The sequence below is a fragment of the Argiope bruennichi genome, chromosome 10 (genome assembly GCF_947563725.1).
Source record: "Argiope bruennichi chromosome 10, qqArgBrue1.1, whole genome shotgun sequence".
Lineage (NCBI taxonomy): Eukaryota > Metazoa > Arthropoda > Arachnida > Araneae > Araneidae > Argiope > Argiope bruennichi.
Window position 1 is genome coordinate 126,018,126 of NC_079160.1, and position 22,458 is coordinate 126,040,583.

Sequence of the window (22,458 nt, forward strand, 5' to 3'; positions counted from 1 at the left end):
GAATGTGCTAAATGCGTTACGAACATGAAGATGTTAAGCTGATACATAATTCATAGCCATTAAATTAAAAAGCCTTGCTCATTTAAATATTTTGTGAATTTATGATAATAAAACGCCACAGCATAATCACAATACATATTAAAGTTTGACAGTTCAGCTTGAGCTTGTAAAGATTTAAAACAATCAAAAACAGACAAACAATCAAATTTTTTTTTAAGGTAAAAACAAATTGCCAATTCTGAAGAAGTCACTTGAGAGAGATAAAAAGTGCTTTGACTCAACACAAGATGTACCTAGTAAGGAGTCAGCAACATATATCCATAAGTATGAATAATAGTGGTATTTTTTTAAAAAAAACTTTATTAAAAAGTATAAACAAAGGTAATATAGATTTAGTCCATTCACAGTTTTAACTGACAAAACTTTTCAGTTTTGAATTTCAGCTAGTCATTTGCATCTGAAACTGGTGTAAATCAAATAGTATAATATACAGATCACAAAACCTTTAGAGGAAAGCAAAGCATCTATATAATAATGTATTTCCCTTCTTTTACAAATGAATTTTCCACATCATCCACACAAAACACATTTTTCTTATTTAGGATAAATATCCATAAAATTTGAATATTTAACACTACTATTTATTTTTTCAAGTAAAGTAGTAAATAATAATAATATTTCCAGTAAAATAGGTTTTGACTCAATCTCAATTTATGTGCTTTACATTTTTTTATTGTGATAAATGTTATCCTTCAGCCTAACATAAAAGTTACTTAATACTTCAAATTTAAGTCATTACTTAAAATTTTTATATATGTACCATATTTTATTTTACAACTTACCTTACATTCCCTGCTCTTAAATCCCTCAACCTCTGTTCCATTCGATCCAGGCCCTCCAGCTGCCGTTGTCTGTTTCGCCGTGTGTGCGCACAGGTACCAGAATTGGCCTGACCAGGGTTCTGTCTCATATCCTCTCTTGAAGAATATTGTGTGGACACAGAGCTTCTGCGTGCTTCTGAATTACCATTATTCAACTGTGATTTCTCAGAAGAGACGAGAGATGGTGATGCCGATGAAGGAATAGAGTCATTAGTCACATCATTATGGGCATAACCTGAAGTTGAAGGCGAGTCATTAGCTGAGTCGGAATTCTTGTTACTAGCTTGCGGTGGAAGTGGGAAAGAATTGAGAGCAGTATTTAGAGCAACTTTTTTGGTAGAATCAAGAGTTTCATCTTCATCACTGCTGGATACTTGACTAGGTTTTGCAGTATTTGGACGATCAGAAGGCCGTTTTAGAACACCCCTTTTTCCATTAACACAGGGATCAATTTCAGATGCAGATCGTTTAGCATTCCGCAAGTTAATGCTAAACAAATAAAAAAATCTTATTATCCTAAAAATAAATGAAGGAAATAATCATAGAAAAATTAATAAAAGTGATTCAAATCATCCATTAATACTTAGAAAAATACCCTTCTGAAAATCAATTTTAAATAAGCATTATGCAAGTGAATGCACACTGCAAAAATCTTCAGAATGCTTATAACAAGAAAGAAATTCATTTAAAATAAAATGCTTAATATATGATTCAATATTTCATTCATGGTTAATATAAATAATAACACATTAATTATTAGTTTAAAAGTTGGCAATTAGATTTTTTTTTTTTTTAAAAAACCATATATCTCTTGATTTTAAACAAAATTTTCACAAATTTATTTTTTAAAAAAGCAAAAATTAATTTAAATTTAATATTTGTATTCACTTTTGTGACTTTTCATTTTTGTACTTTTTTCACTATTATCAGTGCAATATTGCATATACTTGTATTTATAAGTATATTTTCAAATAAGTTTACTAACTTTTATTGAACGGCTCATACTCTATTGCAGATGAGATGGAAATGCACATTAATAAAAAGTTTTCTTTTAAGATGTATTACTGTTTGTTTCTTTCCTATCAAATATTTTTTGTACAAAAAAAAAAAAAAATCCAAATATAAATTTATTCAAGATGTCTGTTTGATTCTTAAGTGTTCAAATTTCTTAAAATACATTATTCATTAAGATAAAAGCTGGACAATTAAGCTTTTAAAAGTTTAAAAAAATGCTTCTGTTGATAAAACTGATTAAATAGCACATCACATTACATCATCAGCAATGCTCTAAAAAAATAATGATTTCCAAATATTGAAAAACTGAAATAGCCATAAAAATGTTGCAGTGTTAAGAATTTTTAGGTCACTAACGTGATGTCAATGACAGGGATAGAGACAATGGTACAGATAGAAAACATCTGTAAGAAGACTGATTATTACATTTAAGGCATAACATACAAAAACATTAATAGTTTTAACAATAACAAATCATTTTAACAATAACAAACAAATATTTTTAAACATACTAAAAAAATTAAGATTTAATCCTTTCATCACCATCTTGGTTGTCTTTTAATTTTAGTAACAGTGTATCAATTTCAAATTAATTTTATTTAACCTATATTTTTAGTTTATCAATATTTAAAAATTGATTCTTTGAGCCATAAATGCTATGTGAGATCATTCTTCAAATAAGTTAAATAAGCTTTATAAATAGTAAATGTAGGATACACTAAGCCACTCCTTTTAAGATGAACAGTTATAAAATGATATCTTAACCAGGCTGCAAATTAACCTAAAGTTCCTACTGTTGGTAAAAGACAACTACTAAGCACATCCACATCCTAGCAATCTGAGTTTCATATATCATCTAGAAAAACTGACATCTATGAGTCACTGAATCATAATCCTCAATGATCTTTCCTCTTATTACTAGTCGAACATAGAGCAAGGCTTATGCCTCAATTCAATCACCAAACCAATATATATATATATATATATAATAATCTAAGAACATAAGTTGGATTTATTTATTTACAGAATGTATGCGCTTCCTCATACATAAAAAACATTTCAATTTTATTTTATTTTTAATATTAAACTGGGGTAAACATATCTTCAGGATATAATATTTGATCTTAAGATGGTGGTGGACAGTTTCTTGGAACAAACTACTACCTGAATGGCAAGAATCATGCTATGTAGCTATCATCTCTTTCTCGCACATTTTATGATTGATCAACCTAATTCAATCAAATAAAAACTTTTAAATGTTTGAACAATAATGAAGATTAGAGTTTTAATATGTCATTTACCTCAATATTACTATAGATATTGATATAATTTCTCAGAATAAATCTTTGTTCCATTTATTATCTTTGAAATTTCACAGTGCATACAATCTAACATCAAAAATATAACTTTTTCCCCTAAATTTATCATACATTTTCAGAAAAAAACAAAATATCTTATTCTGAAATGTACCTTTTCTTTCCTCTGTGTTATCCCAATGCTAAGCTTTTTGGAACCGGATACTTAGAAAATATCTACAATATTAATTCATTTCACCTTTTTTCTTATAGTCAGAATAACTCATTCAAAGATAGCTTGCTAATTTATTTACAGGGCATACTTAAATGACCTACAAGAACATTTATTTAACGGTCTAATATATAACCACAAAATTTAATTTTGCAGTGCATAGTTGTTTAAAATAATATTCTCTAATATTATTAGATTTGTATTCAAGATCTGTACTGAAATGCAATTAATTTTGAATCCTTCATCTATATATATATGTATAAATAGTGAACCTGTCTTCATCATCCATACGTGGGGGCACCCAAGTACGTGAAGGTGCTCGCAAGAGATTCGGAAGAGATGCAGGAGAAGATCTAGATTTGTGACTTTTGCTCATCACAACAACTTGACTACCAACCTGTAAAATTAATAACGTCTTCAAAATACAGCAAATAAAATAAATTTTTTTCCATCAAAAAGTAATGGGTATGGTATAATTAATTAATAAATTCATTTTGATGCCAATATTAACAAGTTTACCTTACAAGCAGGATGAAATGCAATTTGAGGAGCAGCATATTCTTTACCGTGGATAACCATTTTCTGCCATTCCCATAATCCACCAGCACCATTCACCATTTTTAAAAGCCATATGTCACTATACAACTAAATATAAAGAAATGGTTTTTTGACTCAGCACTGATTTTCAATTCTTTTCAAATTTATTTCCATAAATGATGAAGATAATTTTATAAAAATAGCAACAGAATACAAAATCTTAATGTATTTAAAAAAATTTACATTTATTAAATGTATGTCACTCTGTCAAATACAACACAAGCTCAAATATTTATTGGGATACATAATAAGATACATTCAAAAAAATTTACCATATTTGGACCACCACATCCTCCCACAATTAATAGATGATCCTTATCGATAGGTATCTAAAAAATTGAAATCATTTTCAAAACAATTTAAAAAATAAAAGCAACAAAAATACAATATTTGCCTTTTATATTATTATTTTAGAAAAATATTTTCATAAATTTATAAAATTTATATATAAAGGTAGAATTTACTTTAACTTCTTATCCATTACCAAGAATTTTATAGCAAGAAGAAATTTAATTGGTTTATACACATATTAGCATAGTAAAATTAATGTAGATTCATTAATAATAAATTGTTTCCAGACTTAGTAACAGAAATATAGCTAGCTATACAACCTTCAATATCATTCAAATATAATATTGAAAAACTTCATTCCCCTCTTGAAAAACTAGCATATCCACTTTTATCATAACTATCATTAGAAAATTGTAAAATTGCTTTCCAATGTTTTTAGTTCCAAAGTAAGGAAGGCAATTTTATAGATATTTCTGACGATGCTGAGTCAATGACTCCATATCGTCGCGATGAATTAGGTGACGAAATCGAAGATTTCAGAAATTACAAGAAGAAAGATGACCAACAGACTGTTGGATTTCAGAAGTAGAAAGTTGATCAGTATGTTGGAATTCTGTTTCAGACATGCTAATAAGTGTAAGTTGATTGTAAAGAATAAGAAAATCCTAAGGAATAGCAGCAGCATCTACAGTTATTTCAATGGCAATAGCTTCTCCACTACATCTAACATCAGTTTTTTTAAAAATGTTTTTGGTATTTAATCGAAAGCATTAAATAATTCTGCTGTGCTTCAATAAGAAATGCACTGAAATAACAATAGATGCCATTTTTTTTCAATTTCAAATATAGAAAAACCAATTTTCCAGCCTTTTTTCATCAATGAAAATAGAAACACTCACCAACAATTATCAGAATAGGTTTTAAATGTTGCTTTAATGTTTTCTTTAATTCATCCTTTTAATATTTGATCATGTTTTTTTAAAATAAATTTTAGAGGTTTTATAGGAGTCTGATACAATTGCAGAAATGAACATCGATACTCGCTCGTTACCTTTGAAAGAAAAAAATAGTTCCAACTATATAATATATACCCAAGGAAGCTTTTCAGCTTTTCCTGAAGACATTTGAATAAATCTGAATGACCAGATCATTGCGACAGGATTGGTGGGGGCTATGGTTGAGCCCTAAGGGTCATCACCAATCAGAATAAAAACTCTTCTATACCATTATCAGTAGGGGCAACACCAACACCACATTATTTCTGCACACAACAGAGTGGAAAGAACGAACTATCATGTTAGATGCTTCCCATCCCTTATGGGGCCCTCTCTATGAGGATCTGTTCAATGCATAAATTACAACCACCCCATTCCATATTAAACAAATTTAAAGTGCTGATTAGACTCGCTCATAATAAAATGGAATGGAAAGAAATAATATAAATAGTAAAGGAAAACAGTCTTGCCAATATAATATATTTCAATGCAGCAACATCAATATTGAGAAAATATTCAAAAATATGTTGAAAAGAAATTTTATTTATACATATAAACATATAACTAACCAAAACATTAAATTAATTTACTGGTTATTTTATGTTAAGTCGAGTTGTACAAAATCACTGTTACCAAATTATTATTATGTAATATACATTATGGTTCATACCTATATTTACATATGGAAAAATAACTTTTAGAAAATTTAATAACATTGAGCATAGATATGCAAAAAATTTCAAATTATTTTACCTGTGAGTGACCATATCGAGCAGGAGGTGGATCATTACTAGTCACTTGTTTTTGCCATTTATACGATTTCAAGTCCAAAGTCCACACATCATTGGTGCTAGCATGCAACAGAATAGATTTATCAGCATTTTTAGAGACACAAATATCAATAGAGATAGGGAGAGAAAATATAAAACACAAGGGGGGCAATGCACAAAATGCTGCAATTCAAGGAACAATGTGGAAATAAATTGCAATTCAATACTAATAGTGGAAACAGTATGTGAACTTGGCAAACAGAGCATTAATCTGCTCATCAAAAGAAGAAATCCATGTGGATTACAAAAGGAATTATAGCATTTTCAGCAATTAAGTGAAATGATACTGCCTTCACATTAGATGCTGTATAAACCAATGCTATAGAGAAGGAAAAGTAATATAAAGGTAAGCGTACAATTTTTTAACGTTTAATAAAAATGGAATTAAGAAAAGTAAATACCAAAGAAAAAGAGCTTAATGAGTTCTCCATGAGGGTGGAAAGCTAATATTTCTGAAATATATCAAGTGAAAGACTTTTGGCACATGTTTATGAGGATCATGTGATCATGTTATGAGGATGTGTGATGAAGGTATTATTAAAGAATAAAATGAAAATGAAAAGAGTAAAAACCTTTTTAAATTACAAAATGGCTGGTGTTATTATGAAGGGAAAATATTAAGTTTAAATAAAAAGTGGCTAGAACAAAATTAATAATTTTGAATAAAAGATGGCTGGAAAAAATAGTTTGAATATTTTGAACCTTTTAAATTCTGGTCAAAAGACACAGTTTTGAGATTCAATTCAAACCTAGCTGGTTTAGATGACCAAGCTGCAATTCTTAATTAACTGCATCAATTTAGAACTATGTTTTATAATTAGGTTTAACTACAGTTTTTATAATTAGGACCAAAAATACTATAGGCTACTGGCAATTATTGGTTTTGATAAATATGGCATACAATATTTATATTCTTGAATTTCTTTTTTCTGCAGTAAATATTTAAAATGTATAATGCAATACGTCTAAAATACTAATGTGTATTAAAAGATTAGAAAATGTGAAAACAAGGAAATTTTGGCATAAAAAAGAATGTTTTTAATTATATGAATGGGGTTATAAATATGCATGCATAGAAATCAGGCCTTTCAGCTGATTTGTTAATAAGTCTGAACTTCTGCCATAACAGGTTAACATAATTAAACATTGATAATAATAACCACTTCTTGTATATTTTTCTATCTAAATACATTTAAGGAATCTATAGTACCAAATATAGAAATAGTTTGGCAAAATAAAAAAAAGGGGGGGGATCTAGATTCTGCTGATATCCAGAGCACATAATCGTAATCAATTACAACATGAAAAATATAGCATAAAAACACTTTAAATACTTAAGAGATACTATTCAACTCAAAATACTTCACACCTTACACACCTAACAAATGGGCCATCACAAATTTGCTTTTGAACACCACCAAAAACCACCATTACATCCCCATGAACAGTTGCTGAATGTCCAGCCATGGGAGGACAACTGCTTGCAGTTGTTACTTGTGTCCATCTGTTAGTTGTTGTGTTATAAATATGAATCTGATTGAAAACTCTCCATACCTAATAAATAACATAAAAGCACAATAATATATTACAAGATTAAATTTTTTTTAATCTGAAAAATTATTTAAAAGTAATTAATAAATTAAAATTACCTGATGAAGAGGATAAGGAGCAGTATGTGTCCAGCCACCGAATAAGACTAGATTGTCACTATGGCTTACGAGTGTTGCACATGCTTTTGGGGGAGGATAAGTCCCTGCAAAAATATTCAAAATAAAAATAAATCATGCAAATTCATTACTTAATCTGAGAAAAATAATTCAACATTAGAGCCTCAATTTTTTTCTTCAAAATTGCCTAAAAAAATACGTATTTCATAACTAAAAAATATACAACAAATATTTTTCATATTTTTTTAAGGCAATTGTGAAAGAAACATTCAAAACTCAAATACAGAATTATTTTCCCCAAACTTCCTTTAGGATTTATTAATAGGAGAGGGTATCTAATGACATAATGCCAACTTAATACTTTCATCACAGCAATGGCACGCCTTTGTACCATCCTCTGCGCTAAGATACATATGCTTATTATATATACAGATATAAGATGCATTGCAATAATATAGAAAAAAGTTGAGTAGAGAACGAGTTATCTCATCCCTCGCTCATAGCAAATATTCCTGGAAGATGAGTTAACTTGTATCACTGAATAGTGTATTTCATTAATTTTTGGCACAGCAAATTCAATTTGCATTAGAACTCAATGCTGGTTTAAAGTTTAAATTAAAAAGAAATAAAAATGGACATAGTACAATGTTTCTATTCTTATATTAGCAAAAAACTCAAAGACCATAAAATTATAAATTTTAGACTTAAAAATCCAATCTAAATCAAATGTGAATACTATATACATTCAAATGCATCCATCTTACTTTCTTGATTACTACTTTTACATGCTTATGAATACTAAGGACACTTATTATGCAGTTAATAAGCTACAACTTAAAGTTCAAAACTTCAAGTCTTTATTGTTCAAAGTGATTTTAAAGAACACGAAAATGTCCTTAGTGTTCATCCCTGACAGATGTTATTTTCACACAAACTACTAATAGGTACTTATTTCATTAACACAATCATATCTGAAAGGAAACAAAATTCATTAAAAAAATATTAATTCCCCAAGAAAGCCTTTTCTCTGCCTAGTCTTGGGTAAAAAGATGAAAGAAACGGATATAAATTGGCACTACAATTTTTTAGGAACATCATAATTATTTTTCAAATCATGTAAAATTAAGTCTTTTGCAACATATGACTTTTTTTTTTTTTTTTCAATTTAATACTTTTATTCATGGAAAATTTCCTTTCAATTATGACCTGATTATGGGCTTGAATTAACAAAATACTCTTCCCACAATTTCTGGTGAAATTTTTGACCAAAGTATTTTAATAAAAGCTTATTTCAATTCTTGGATTCTTCAAACTTCTCAAATTCTACTGAAACGTAAGATGCATCATTAAAAAAAATTTGTTGAATTCTCAGAATCGTAAAATAAGTTTAAATTATTTTTTAATTGCTTCTAATACACAAGAATTAGGAAAAAGGATTTTCATATTACAGAATGAATAATCTTATTTAATCATTGTCCTCCAATACATAGCAATTCATAAACCTGTGAAGTCTCTGGGAATCTTCTCAATTATGTACTTTCTAAAAAAATTTGTATGAGTGTATTTATGTACTTTATTAATAAAATTTCGAGAATGAAACTATATACAGATCAGACATTTATGCTTCAAATTTCCTAACTGTTTTTCCATTCCTCATTCTTTATTCGTAAGCCTTTTGAAATTTTGCTCCCACTGAATCCTGTATATATTTTTTGGTATTATATGATGAATCTCGGAAAGACCAAATAAGCCACCTTTAGTTACCAGATGTTTCTGCACCATGTTAACAGTATTGATTCTGTTATGTCAATTAACTTTGATGGAATACATCTCATCATAAAGAACTATTCAACACAATAAATATAACACATGCGGGAGATTACCTACAACAGAGAAAGTAAATAGATCAAAATCGACTAGTTGTTAAGACAGAAGCTTTATTTTATATCTCTCAAAAACGGAGTGCAATCTGAAGTGGTAGTGGGGGGATGACGAATCTGAAAGTCATAAATTTCCAATGAAATAAAAACTGTCCAAATTGGTGCAGTGCTCCAATTTTGACAAAATGTTTCTATATAGAAAATGTACAGAGAGGAACCTTGCAATTTATCTCAAAAATGAATAGTTGAAGAAGAAGAGTAGACTTTGAAATATGTGTATACATACAACTTTATGCAATTTCTTTGAAATCTTAATTAGTTAAAAACTAAGTGAGATTAATGATACAAATTTAATTACTATGTTAAATAATTTTGAACTTCAACATTTTTTAAAATTTTGTTTCTATAATTTTTAACTGTATATTTTATTGCTGAATTGAAATTCAAACCATTTCAACAACGATCATGTCAATTTCTTCCATTACTAAAAGTTAAAGAAGGAAGATTCAGTTTGATATGTAAATTATGCAAGGAGTAAACAAGTGAAGTTACAGTACCAAGAAAGAAAATAGAATTAATAGCCTTGTTCCTGAAGAAAGATGAACTTGACAAATACCTTTGCATTAACACTATGATGTCATGTTACTTCACTCTATTAGGAATGCTTCATATACAAAATGAACAGAACAAATAGAGGCTATTGAAAGCACACAGCTTTGATGCTCGTTACAATTTGATACTTAAAAATATTTTCTTGGGGGAACATGAGCAGCAAATTATGCAGACAAATTTCAATGAAAATAAACATAACTAATCAGATCAGATAGCTGCCAGGTTGGCTAATATTAAATCAAACTAATGTTAATTAAATCAATAACCTTCAAGAACATTGCTTTTCAAAACACAGAAAATATTCAAATATCTGTGTCAAAAATGATAAAAGTGAGCAGTCTTTCAGACAGAATATCAAAAAGTTGGTTAATTTTGGTCAATGACAAGAAAAACCTCCGTTTGATATGATGGGTCAGTTCTTGGCAACACTTCACAAGAAATTAGTATTTTGTTATAAGATATTTGTTATTTCAACTTTCTAAATAATCCATTATAACATTCATAATAAAAGGGATATATCAAACAACTCATAATAAAAGGGATATATCAAACAACCCTATATTTCAATAGCTCATTCAGCAATGGTTGCATTCTCTATTGACTTAATTCTGTAAAAAAGATTTGTGATGTATCCCATTTTGTGAAAATTCTAGGTGTTTCTCCTAATTCTTCTAATGTTTTGTTGGAAAGTCATTGAATAAATAAAACACATCTGATAAAAAAAAATGGGTCAATGCCACACATAGATACTATTTTGTCATATTTAACTCTGCTGTTCTGTTCATATTTACTTCACATATGTAGCGTTCGGGTCAATATGACCCGAATCAGAAAACTAACCTTTCTTGAAGCAATTGACAAGTGTAATTTAAGAAATAGTTTAAACAATAGTAATATAAGTTTAAAAATAGTTATAATAATATAAAGAACTATAAAAATAGCAAAAAATATTTCAAATTGAAACTTTCAATAATATAAAGCATCTACAAAAATAACAAAAAATTATTCGAAATTGAAACTTACTTTTTACAATTTGAACAATAATATTTTACAAGAGATTTGCAAATGTGATTCTTATAATGGCAGCATAACTTATTAATTTTGCTGTCATTACTTGACGAACAGAGCTTGCACCTTGTACGTTTGACAAACAATGAAGTATTCTCAGCAGATCCTCATGATATGTTTTCCCTTTTTCTCTGTATTCGTTTCACTATTTTTATTGAGTTTTTACTTGTTAGGTGTGGCCTTGCTTCAATGTGTGGAAAAATGAGTGATTTTCCCAATTCTTCCAAAAATAGCCTTCGTTTAGTCAATTAATTTTCTTTTCATTCACTATCATTGTATGCAGAAATATCAGGCATGTTATAAAATATTATCATGGGCCAGCGATTTGTTTTACTTTTACAAGGGTATGTGTTTAAAAGTTGATCAAAAATATCTACAGCCCCTTTAGTTGAATTATAATCTAAGATCATTAATGGGTTGTTTTTTTTTTTGTCAGGTCTGTTTCTAACTTCTTTGTCATGATGTAAAGTGCTCATAAGAATAACATTCTTGTTCTTTTTTTTTTTTTTTTTTTTTTTTGGATGTGGTTTACAACTGTTGTGTCATCTGTTCAATAAAATATGGAACTGTGAACTTCTTTGTTTGGCATTTGTTCAGGAAGTTCCGATTTATTTTTTCCAATAGTGCCAAGCATAGTCATTTTCATTTTTAGAAAAATTTGTCCTAAGTTATAAGATGTAAAATTATCACATGTAATATTGTGCCCCGAATGCGCATAAATAAGATCACACACTACTCGCATTCCCTGATTTTTCTCTGGCGATGATTCTTGTTCTTTTCTAGTGTAAATTTGTGTTCGAAATTTTACTGTCACATAATGTCCATATTTTGATCCCATATTTAGATGGCTTACTTGGTATATACTGTTTGAAAGGACATCAGCCACAAAATCCTACCAATTGTTCATTTACAGTAATATTTTTTCATTTGGATTATATAATTTTGGTAGAATTTCTATCCACTTTTCCCAGATATCTTGCACTGCAGCTAATTTATCCAAATTTCTTCTTTCTTGACGAGTGGTTTTATTATCAAAACAAATAACTCTCGATATGGTGCAAAATGTTTTGAGGGGCATTGTCACACGAGATATATTTCTGCCGGTTTCTTTATCCCATAAGCTTTTTGTTGATTCTTCATATGATTTATAAACACCAGCTAACAATAATAATCCAATACAGGCTTGAAAATTTTTACTTTTGCATTCGGATCATATTGATCCAAACGATACATTAGGTATAAATTGAAAAATATTCCTTCGAAATAAGAATAAAACTAAATCCTTCTATGAGTACATATTTATATTATTTACCAAAGATGTCAAGAAGTTTCATGAAAATATCCCTGTTCTATATATTTTTATGAAGGTGTAAATTTTATTTCGAGTCATATAGACCCAAACAGAACAGCAGGGTTAAAAGAATTATTGACTATGCAGATACAACTACCCACATTTACCAATGTTGTTAAAAATTTATTGTTATTATTGCATTTCATCATTAAATCATTTAAAATTTACAGATGCACCAATTATCAAGTTTCATAAAATCTTTCTCAAATTCAGTTTTTCCATAAAAATCATGATTTTTTTGTAAAATACAGGTAGTTATCAATTAGAATGTACTTTATAGGCATTAAAATATAAATCTAGGAGTCAGCTTTTTTAATACAAAAATTATAAATCATGGTAATACCAGGAGGTAGCTTTAATGAAACTATATACATCTTGGATTTTTGTCAAAAGTGTAAAATATCTGATCTCATAGATTTAAGAGGCTAAATTATTATCAGTTAAAGCCCAATTAGTTGGAGTAACAGTGACTAAAACATCACAGCTTTTAAGCATTTCAAAAAGTACAATTTATAAAATCATGATAGAGTACACACAGTACAGCAAGACAAACAGTGGATGAAAGGGGAAAAGCAGTGAAAGAGACCAATGGGTACAGAAATAGATTGAAATGTCTTAAAAGAAAACAGGGGCAAAAAGGTAATCACAGAGCACAATCAGTATCTGGATTTTCCAATGTCAATAATTACAATTAGGAGGTAACTGCATAAACAGAACATTTATGGTTGAGCAGTAATTCCCAAATGTCATCTTAAGGGGCACCATAATCACAAAAGCCTGATTAATTGATAAGTGGAAGACAGTTATATGGTCAGACAAATCATCTTTCACATATTTTTCTTCAAAGCAGGATTGGTATACATATGAAGGACAACTGCAAAAGTGTATAATAATGAGTGTCTCTTTCCAATTGTTGAGCACGAAGGTGATTCTGTCATGGTAGGGGCTGCCATGCTATGTTTCCTGCTGGCCTAATTACAGCTCCGAAAAGAAAGATTGATAACTGGAGTGAAGCATTACCTGACCAGTTTCATCTGATATGATGTAAACTTTGTTTCATGCAAGGGATAGAATTTTCCAGGATGATAATGCTTCTATTCATGCAGGGGACTTGTCAAATCATGGTTTAAAGAACACAAGGATTAAGTAAAATATCTACCACAGCCCACACAGTCTCCAATTTCAATATACGCGAAGTTAAGGTCTATTTTAGAGCATTTAATCTGGAATCAACATCCTCAAATAATATTTCTCCAGAAATTTTTGCAATATCTCCTTGAAGAATGGCACAATGTTCCTCTAAACACTATTCAGCACTTGCATGATTTGATTTCCAAGCAAATCCAAGCTGTATTACATGCCAAAAATGACTCTAAACCTATTAAAATTCTTGTATTCATTTGTGGTGTTTCCACTATTTTGATAACTCTTTATTTTATCCCTCCCCTCAAATCATGTATATGTAAACCGTTTACAAAGATTCGTTCAATTCTACATTAAATTATACATATTAAAATCAGCCAATACCCTTAAAATATTGAAACATGAAAACCTCCTACATGAAAACGTTTCGGTTGCAGTCTAGGAACATTTTTCAGGTTTCAAATTTTCCCATAAGAATTAAATGAATAGTCCACATATTTCAAAGATTATTTTATTTTCTGCATCTAAACTTTATGAAAGACATAATAATATCATGTCTGTAAAAGATACTAAAAGCCTGTGTAGAAATTAAACACTCTAACTCCATGGAAAACAAAATGTTCTTTAGCACTTATGGTGATAATCTTGCTTATCCACTCACCTTCAACACTACAGATGAAGAAACAATTCTTTAATTGTTTCTTCATCTGTAGTGTTGAAGGTGAGCAATATTCTCAATATCGCACCTTTTTTCTATTGGAGGAATTCCTCAAGACAAAACCAAGTGACAAACTAACTTCAATCTCAAAAAATTATGGATATATATATATTCCAAGGACTCAATGAAAAACAAATACTTTTTGGGAACCTGAGCAAAACAAGACAAAATTCAAGGAGTTTTCAAAGACCAGACAAAGAAAAAATTAAATCTTACCAGTTGCAAGTGGTCTAATCCAACATCTACTCCCAAGATCAAATCGCCACAAATCATTAAATGTTGTATTAGCCGTGGTACATCCACCAAAAATGTACATTGAATTGCCATTGCAACATGCACTGTGTGAGTATCTTTTTGTTATTGTTGGACCAGGTTCAGCTTCCAAATGACACCACTGGACAGACATATGATAAATAGCATTATAAAAATCTCTTTGTGTTTTTCTAATCACATCTATAAAAAAAAAAAAAATCTATTAAACCATTACAACAACAAAATAAATAAAAAGTGGCATTTTATTATTCATAAATGCAAGGTAAATATGATCAGATAAAGAAATAAATTGAAAAATACCTTATGAATTGTATATGCATTACGAATGAATCTATGGTTCTAGTAAGAAAAATAAATCTTGTAATGAAACTAAAATAAGAATTTTTAAAAATAATAAAGTATGATTTATATACAGATTCAGTTGGGATTCCTATTCCAGATTAAACATCATACAAATTACACAGAAATATAGGAACCACACATATTTAGAATATTAAAGCTTTGAATTAAGTAAAATAATAAATTATAAAAGGCAAACTGAAAGATTTATTTATTTTGTTTCAATTTTTAAATGCAGATCCTAATCAGGACTTCTTTGTTTTCTTCATCTGCATAGTCCAAATTAATTTATTAAAGCTATTTGATGAAAGAATAACAAACCTTTTAAAATTGATAAATTTCACCAAATTGCAATATAACTAAATGAAGTCCCAATAGAAAAATTATTACATTATTTTGAAAAAAATTACAATGAATGAATAAGGACTAATGATGAAATATTTTAAAAATAAAAACATAATATTAAAACCATCTTAAACAAATTTTAAATTATAACTGTCTTATATAATAATACAATTTCATATTTTTTAAAAGAAAATTTCATTAAATAATTCTAACACTCATTTTCTACCTCCTTAAGTATTACAAAATGGAATAATGCTAATAGAAGAAATGTAATGTTAAAAAAAAGATAAGCAATCCTAATTGCCTATTTAAAACAATATAAAAACAAAAATAGAAAAGTATGTTAAAAGTGCATTAGGTTAACAACTCATATAATTTTAACTATTTGCTAACTTCATTTTATTAAAAAAAAGTTATAGTTCAATAATGTTAAAAATCTATAAAATTCTACCACCATATATAACATAAGCTATTCACAGATAACTCATAAATTTCATTCAATTTGGAAAATAATTAAGTAGAGCTGTCCCAAACTTACAGAATTAAAAGTAATTGATAATGAGTTTATTATATATATATATATATATATATATATACAGAGTGGCCAAAATTGTGGACACTTTTGAAAATTTTAATGTTTTCTAACATTTTATGCTGTTAGAAAATGTAAACGTTTTACAAAATGAAAGCACTAACATATCATTTGAAAGGGAATTTCATGCTGCTGTCAATACCAAAAGCAAAATTCAGATATTTGCAATACAAAAAAAGTTAAGAGGATATAATTATCGAGATACATTAGACGCTGATGACTGTAGTGAGTTATCAGTGCTTAGTAAGGTAGCTGTTATTTTTTATTACAGCTTCACACTGATTTTTCATTGAGCTAACAACAGTTTTAAGTTCTTCCTTCGTTATTGCTTGATGCCAAGAAACAATTATAGCTACAATTTATTCTCTTTTATTTGATGAACACTTCATATATATGAGTTTTCAAATGGTGCCATAAGTTCTCAATAATTTTGAGTTTTAGGACTGTTTACTGACCATAATAACAATTCAATGCTCTTTGTACTAAATCACACTTTCGATATTTTTGCTGTATGGCAAGGAGCTGAATCCTGCTGAAAAATAAATGATGTGTTGTTGGGAAAGAGATCACTGATGGAACGTGTAAGTTTTGGCTCTAGAACAGTGTCAATGTATTTTCTTTCATTTAAGGTCTCATCCATAACATGAAAGATACAAATACCGTCTGCTGACATGCATGACCAAATCATTACATTAACTGAGTTCTTCATAGTTACCTGAATGCAGTCAGGATGTAACTCTTTGCCTATTCTATGTCTTACCTATTTTCACCATCGCTACCAAATAACAGTTTCACCACTCCGTATAACTTGTAATCACTGATCATTTGGCCAATTAATGTATTCTTTTGCCAACTGTAATCTTTTTATACACTGCTGTAAATTTTTTCATTGAATACTTCTTAGTCTAACATCTAATAATCTTCTCCTGATTATTCTTGAACTGACATAAATGCCAGCATAATTCAATTGACTTTTGATGGTCAATAATGACATTCTTCTATCTTGGAGATGTGGTCTTTTTATTCTTCTATCATTAGAAGATGTGGTGTACCTTTTTCAGCTATTTCCTGCTTTGTTTTTTATTGAATTTGTCTCCTGATATCGTAAACAAAACTTTCAGACGTCATATGTAGTTACTGAACCACCCATCTGTTTGCAATTTCAGCACTGGAAAGACCACATTCATGTAACACAATAATCTTAGTTCTCTTTCAAAGTGTCCAATCCATTCTTTTATTTTATGACATTGCTTCATGACTAAATATTAGAAATATTTACAACAATTCCTACTAAATATTAAAAGCTTAACACAATTTCTTACTTGTGATTTGATTACATAAATAACAGTCTTCCTTCTATAGAAAAAAGCTATATGTGTTTCAAGGCTCTTACAAAAAAAAAAAAAAAAAAAAAAGTTAGAATTCAAGCTGTTATACATATTTAACACATATCACTTCTGAAATCTTATATTTATTCTCTTCTTTGTATTCACAATCACCTAATTATAAGACTGCGATCAATCAATTTTAGAAATTCAATTAAAATTGTACAGATTTTAATAATATGCTAGTTCCGTTACAAATTCTGATAAAAAATACAAATATGTATGAATAGGATATGCTTCATAATTAATGTTTCAAAAAACTTTTATCCACAAATATGACAAAAAAATATTTTAGCAACATTAAGAAATAAAATGTGAAATACAAGTGAAATGAAAATAGATGTATAGAATAAAAGAAAAAAATAATAAAAAAAAAGGAGAGAATAGAAGAATTTAGAAATAGACAAACTAAAAAAATGATCTATTTAATTAAAACCAGAAATTAATTCTTACTGGTGGTGAATAAATATCAACAACATTTCAATGTAATTCTGCTTTGTTGTCAATATTCTAAATTTAGCATAGTTTTTCAATCTTTATTTAAAAAAAAAAAAAAAATTGGAAGGGGGAGGAGGAATATAATTAAATAATTTAAGAACGAAGATGATTTGGAAGATTTTAAATGCTAAAAATCTTTAATTATAGTTAAAAGGAAATTTCCACCTTAACATTTTAAAATGCATTAAAGTAGGCACAATTTAAAGTAGACATTAATATTATCATTCATCGTATACTACCGATATCCAATCTCTAACCAACAATATATTCAAATTTCACAAAAATATTAATTTGATTCAATCACAACACTGGTTAAGGTTATTGGTTTTCAAATAAATAATCAACTTATCTCCCAATTTCAACCAGCTTTAATTAATAACATTTACAGAATTTCTCACTCCATTTATAAGAAAGCATTTGGGAGTAACTTTCCCTATAAGATGGGGTCCACATTCTTTCATCTGAACTACAGTGTTTAAAATAGAGAGCTAAGTTAGCTTAAAAGCTGATTGAACAACCATAAATTACTATTACTTGCAACTGAACTGTGATAGTAGAATAAATTTTTTTTTAAAAAAAAAGCTGATTTCAATTTTGTTGAAAAACTAAAGTTCTTAACACATATAAAAGTTTACTTAAATTCAGTCATTGAATGATTGCAGCATAATTGAAAAATAAAGACACTTCTTCGTAAAATTTTGAAGAAGCATGGCATTTTTGTGAGCAGAATGTGTTATAGAGAACACTTTAATAAAATATGGCACAATTCAAAAACTTGATTTTTTGAAACCAGATATACAACATCAATCAACAATTTTTTTTTTAATGATACAAATACAAACAATATATAAGTGCACCATTAAGAAATTGTCATCTACTAACAATTATAGAATATTTTGAATTATTATTTTTGAAAAAATTTATAGATAATCCAAAAGTGACCTGCCCCTCCCCTTTTCCTTCGATATGCTAAAAATATAATTAAATTCACATAATTCCGTAATTATCATCAAATGGTTATAGTTATCACAATTCTTAAGTCTCAAAATGATCATATTAGGTGGCATATCTACTGTGCTTAGAAATCAAAGCAGTTCTGGAATCCAGCAGAAATTTCTAAGATATGTAATGAAACTCCTAAAGTAATTCTGTTTAAAATTGCTTTAATGAATTTCAGAGGAAATATAATAATATGAAACAAAAGTGCTTTGCAGTTAATATCCAAAGGAAGCAATTTTTTTAATCATAAATTTAAAAACCCAAATAAGTTATTTAAATCCCCAAAAAACAATGGAACTGATTTAAATTTCTTTATAATAATGAAGCAATTTATTAAAAATTAAGCTTAAAATTTAATTTAAAATATACATCTATTAAAAAGCTATTGAAATAAAACTGGTAACACTAAAAAAAAATATTTTTTTATTTTAAATTGACAAAAAAAAAAAAAAATTAATGTTATCCAGAGTTATAGTAGAAAAACAGTTACAAATTTCAAATGCTTGTTTACTAAATATATTAAATTTTGAAAAAATCTTCTTGATGACACCCTTATTCATGGAAAGTTTAAAATGTCCATAGAAATAGCAGTCATATTTTTATTTCCTAGGTTAGTGACCTTTTTTTTTTTTTTTTTTTTTTTGAAATAATAGCCCAATAGATATGACAGTTAAAAAAAATACATTTTTGTGATTTTTTTTTATTATTATCAGTGCAGTAAAGTCATATATATACAAATAATAATTACAAGTATACTATCCATGAATGTGCTAGGCATAACTGTTTATTAAATAAAGTTTAAAAAAAAGTTTCTATGTTTTATGTTTTTAGAGATTTAAACACAGTAAATCAATAATATTTGTTTTTAATATTCAGATATTGTCAAAAATGCCTAAACAAACAATGAATATTGAAAATTAAAATAATAAAAGATAACAGAAAAATTAAGAATTATTAAGATAAAGTTTTGAAAATTTTCTAAGTTATATACATTAAAATGCAAAATATCTCTATAATTAGATATCTCTATAATAATTTCTTCTCATGCAAAAAGAATTACACTTTCAATTTTCAGTTACTAAAAATCAATAACATTTTATTAATGAAATATGATAAAATATACTAATAATTTATAAGAAAATAACTAAAGGATATTCTTATATTTCATGAAAATAATTACCTAAAATTGTAATATAGCAAATTCAATAATGATTACATGAAGAAATTTAATGTAAATATTGTTAAATATAATTTTTATACTACAAATAGTAAAAATGTTTTATACTTAAATTTTTCAATAACAAATTATGCTTATTAAAGACAAATAGATAATCACAAAAGAAATAATGTCATAATTCATTAATCTACAAAAATCAAAAACTTTTATCTTTTTTATATTTAAGAATTTATATTTTCTTTATATAAATCATTATCAATCCATTAACAAGCAAGGTAAATATTAAAGATTTATTTGTCTGCATTACTTTTAAATATTGACCTGACAGTAAAATTCATCTATGTTCTTCTCATGCATTATAAATTTTCTGTTTACTCATCTTATTCATTATTTTTCTTCAAAAAATAAAATGAACTGTTTCTTTTACATCTGACTGAAGTTCAACTCAAACTGAATGCTTGACAGTCAGCATGAAACTAGCAGACTTCTGCTTCAACTTCATGTCAATGGCAAACATAGTGGTAATTTTTTTTTTTTTTTTTGCAATCAATCACTAATTGCAACAAAATGACTTCTTTTCCGATCCTTTTGACAAATAATTGTAGGCATGAGGTTAATACATAAGTATTAAACTCTAGCTTACAGGCGGTACAACAGTTGCATCAGATTTCTTTTTATACCTTTCCCTACGAGTCAGTACAACTGCTTAAAACAAGTTTAATTTCATTTCCTCATTTGATTTTTCCAGCTGAACCCTAATTACCTCGTAAAATCCCTTTCCTTTTGTGTCGCATCCCTTAGGGTCAAGTGATTTCGTCTAGCAGTTGTTGAAATCATTGTTGGTAATGTAATCATTGCAAGTCTTGTGAACCCTGCTTTAGCTGCATTTTTTTTTTTTAAGTAACACTCCTAAGAGGTATGGAATAAGTTTCCATACCTCTTATTTCATTTGTGAGTAATACTGGAATGAAAACTTTTGTCTTATCCCCCGTTCCTTAATTTTTTAACTTAATATAATTTTTTTAACTTTATAAGAATATATGTTTATAGTTGGAACCCATCTATTCATCTAAATATTTGAACCAAGAATTTACTTGAAAAAATGTACTAAATATTTGAACAAGAATTACTTGAAATTTCATTTCTAATGGAATGGTGTTATGAAGGTAATTGGCGCCCTAGACAAATTGTTACTTCTTCGCTCCCATTTGTTACAAATGATGCAATCTCAGATTTTTTTTTTCCACCCTGTTATTATATTTTACATTTAGAAGTGACAAAACACTCTGTTTTGTCTTCATGCTTACCCCCCCCCTCCGACTGGGCATATATACTTCCCAATCACTAATGTATTGGTCTAACATAGTATTAAAGAATCGACGAATTACAATTTTTTCCAGCTTTAAATTTTAATACTTGAAGTGGATATATTCCTGCAAAAAATACATTTTAGTTTTGATTTTTAAGTAAACTGTCGGTTTCATCTTTTTTTTTTTTTTTTTTTCATGATTTAAGAAAACGATTGATTCAATAATTTATAATCCATTAAAAGTTATAATTCTAATCTTAAGATATTGAAGGAGGTTATTAAACTCTATCAAAAATAATAATTAGTAGTTTTTCTATATCAGAAGAGAAATATTAAAATCTTTATACCTTCATTTGAATCCACTGAAAAGTTATTAAACACTTAAATTATTCCAGAAATATTTGTGTTGAAATAAAATAAAGTAGCTGTATAAAAAAGTCAGGAATTCCAGATTTAATTTCAAACATTTCTGAAAGATGATCTAAATCAGCTGCTAGTAAAAATACTTGTATTTAAGAACAAATACTGATCATTTAGAATGTCAGCTTTATTTGTTTATTTTTTGTTAACTACTATTTAACATATTATTGCAATGAAATCTTATGTCCTGAATTCTAAGTAAACCATATCTAATCTTACTTTTTAAAAATTAATTGCCTTAAATCTGGTGATTACCAAAGTATTAGTAAATTTTTTTGCAGAAAAATAATTTTTTGTTATAATTCAGGTATTGATTGTCTACAAAATTGAGCATATTTTTCAAAAATGCAATGAGGAATAAAAATTCTCAGCAAATATATATATATATATATAATTGTAAGAATGGGAAAACGTTACTAGTACTTATATAAAAAACCATTCAAACTATGTTAGAAATAAAAATTATATTCGATTTCTGTGAGCGCAATATATTAATACTAAAACATTCAACGATATTTGAATCTACAAAAAGCAGATTATTGTTATC

The 22,458-nt window shown here is 27.9% G+C and overlaps 1 protein-coding gene across 2 annotated transcripts in view; it reads right to left on the bottom strand.

The window, feature by feature from the left end:
* The window catches only part of LOC129989327 (F-box only protein 42-like), a 28,429-nt gene that overhangs the window by 4,501 nt on the left and 1,470 nt on the right, over window positions 1-22,458 (bottom strand). The window contains exons 2-9 of one of the 2 annotated variants that reach the window (XM_056097785.1): window positions 14,791-15,027; window positions 7,785-7,888; window positions 7,505-7,689; window positions 6,059-6,155; window positions 4,292-4,348; window positions 3,942-4,067; window positions 3,695-3,819; window positions 843-1,370 (exon numbers count right to left, since the gene is read on the bottom strand). In XM_056097785.1, coding sequence (XP_055953760.1) covers window positions 843-1,370; window positions 3,695-3,819; window positions 3,942-4,067; window positions 4,292-4,348; window positions 6,059-6,155; window positions 7,505-7,689; window positions 7,785-7,888; window positions 14,791-15,027 — 1,459 coding nt within the window. The remainder of the gene's footprint in view (window positions 1-842; window positions 1,371-3,694; window positions 3,820-3,941; window positions 4,068-4,291; window positions 4,349-6,058; window positions 6,156-7,504; window positions 7,690-7,784; window positions 7,889-14,790; window positions 15,028-22,458) is intronic. The other variant, XM_056097786.1, reaches the window with a different exon arrangement.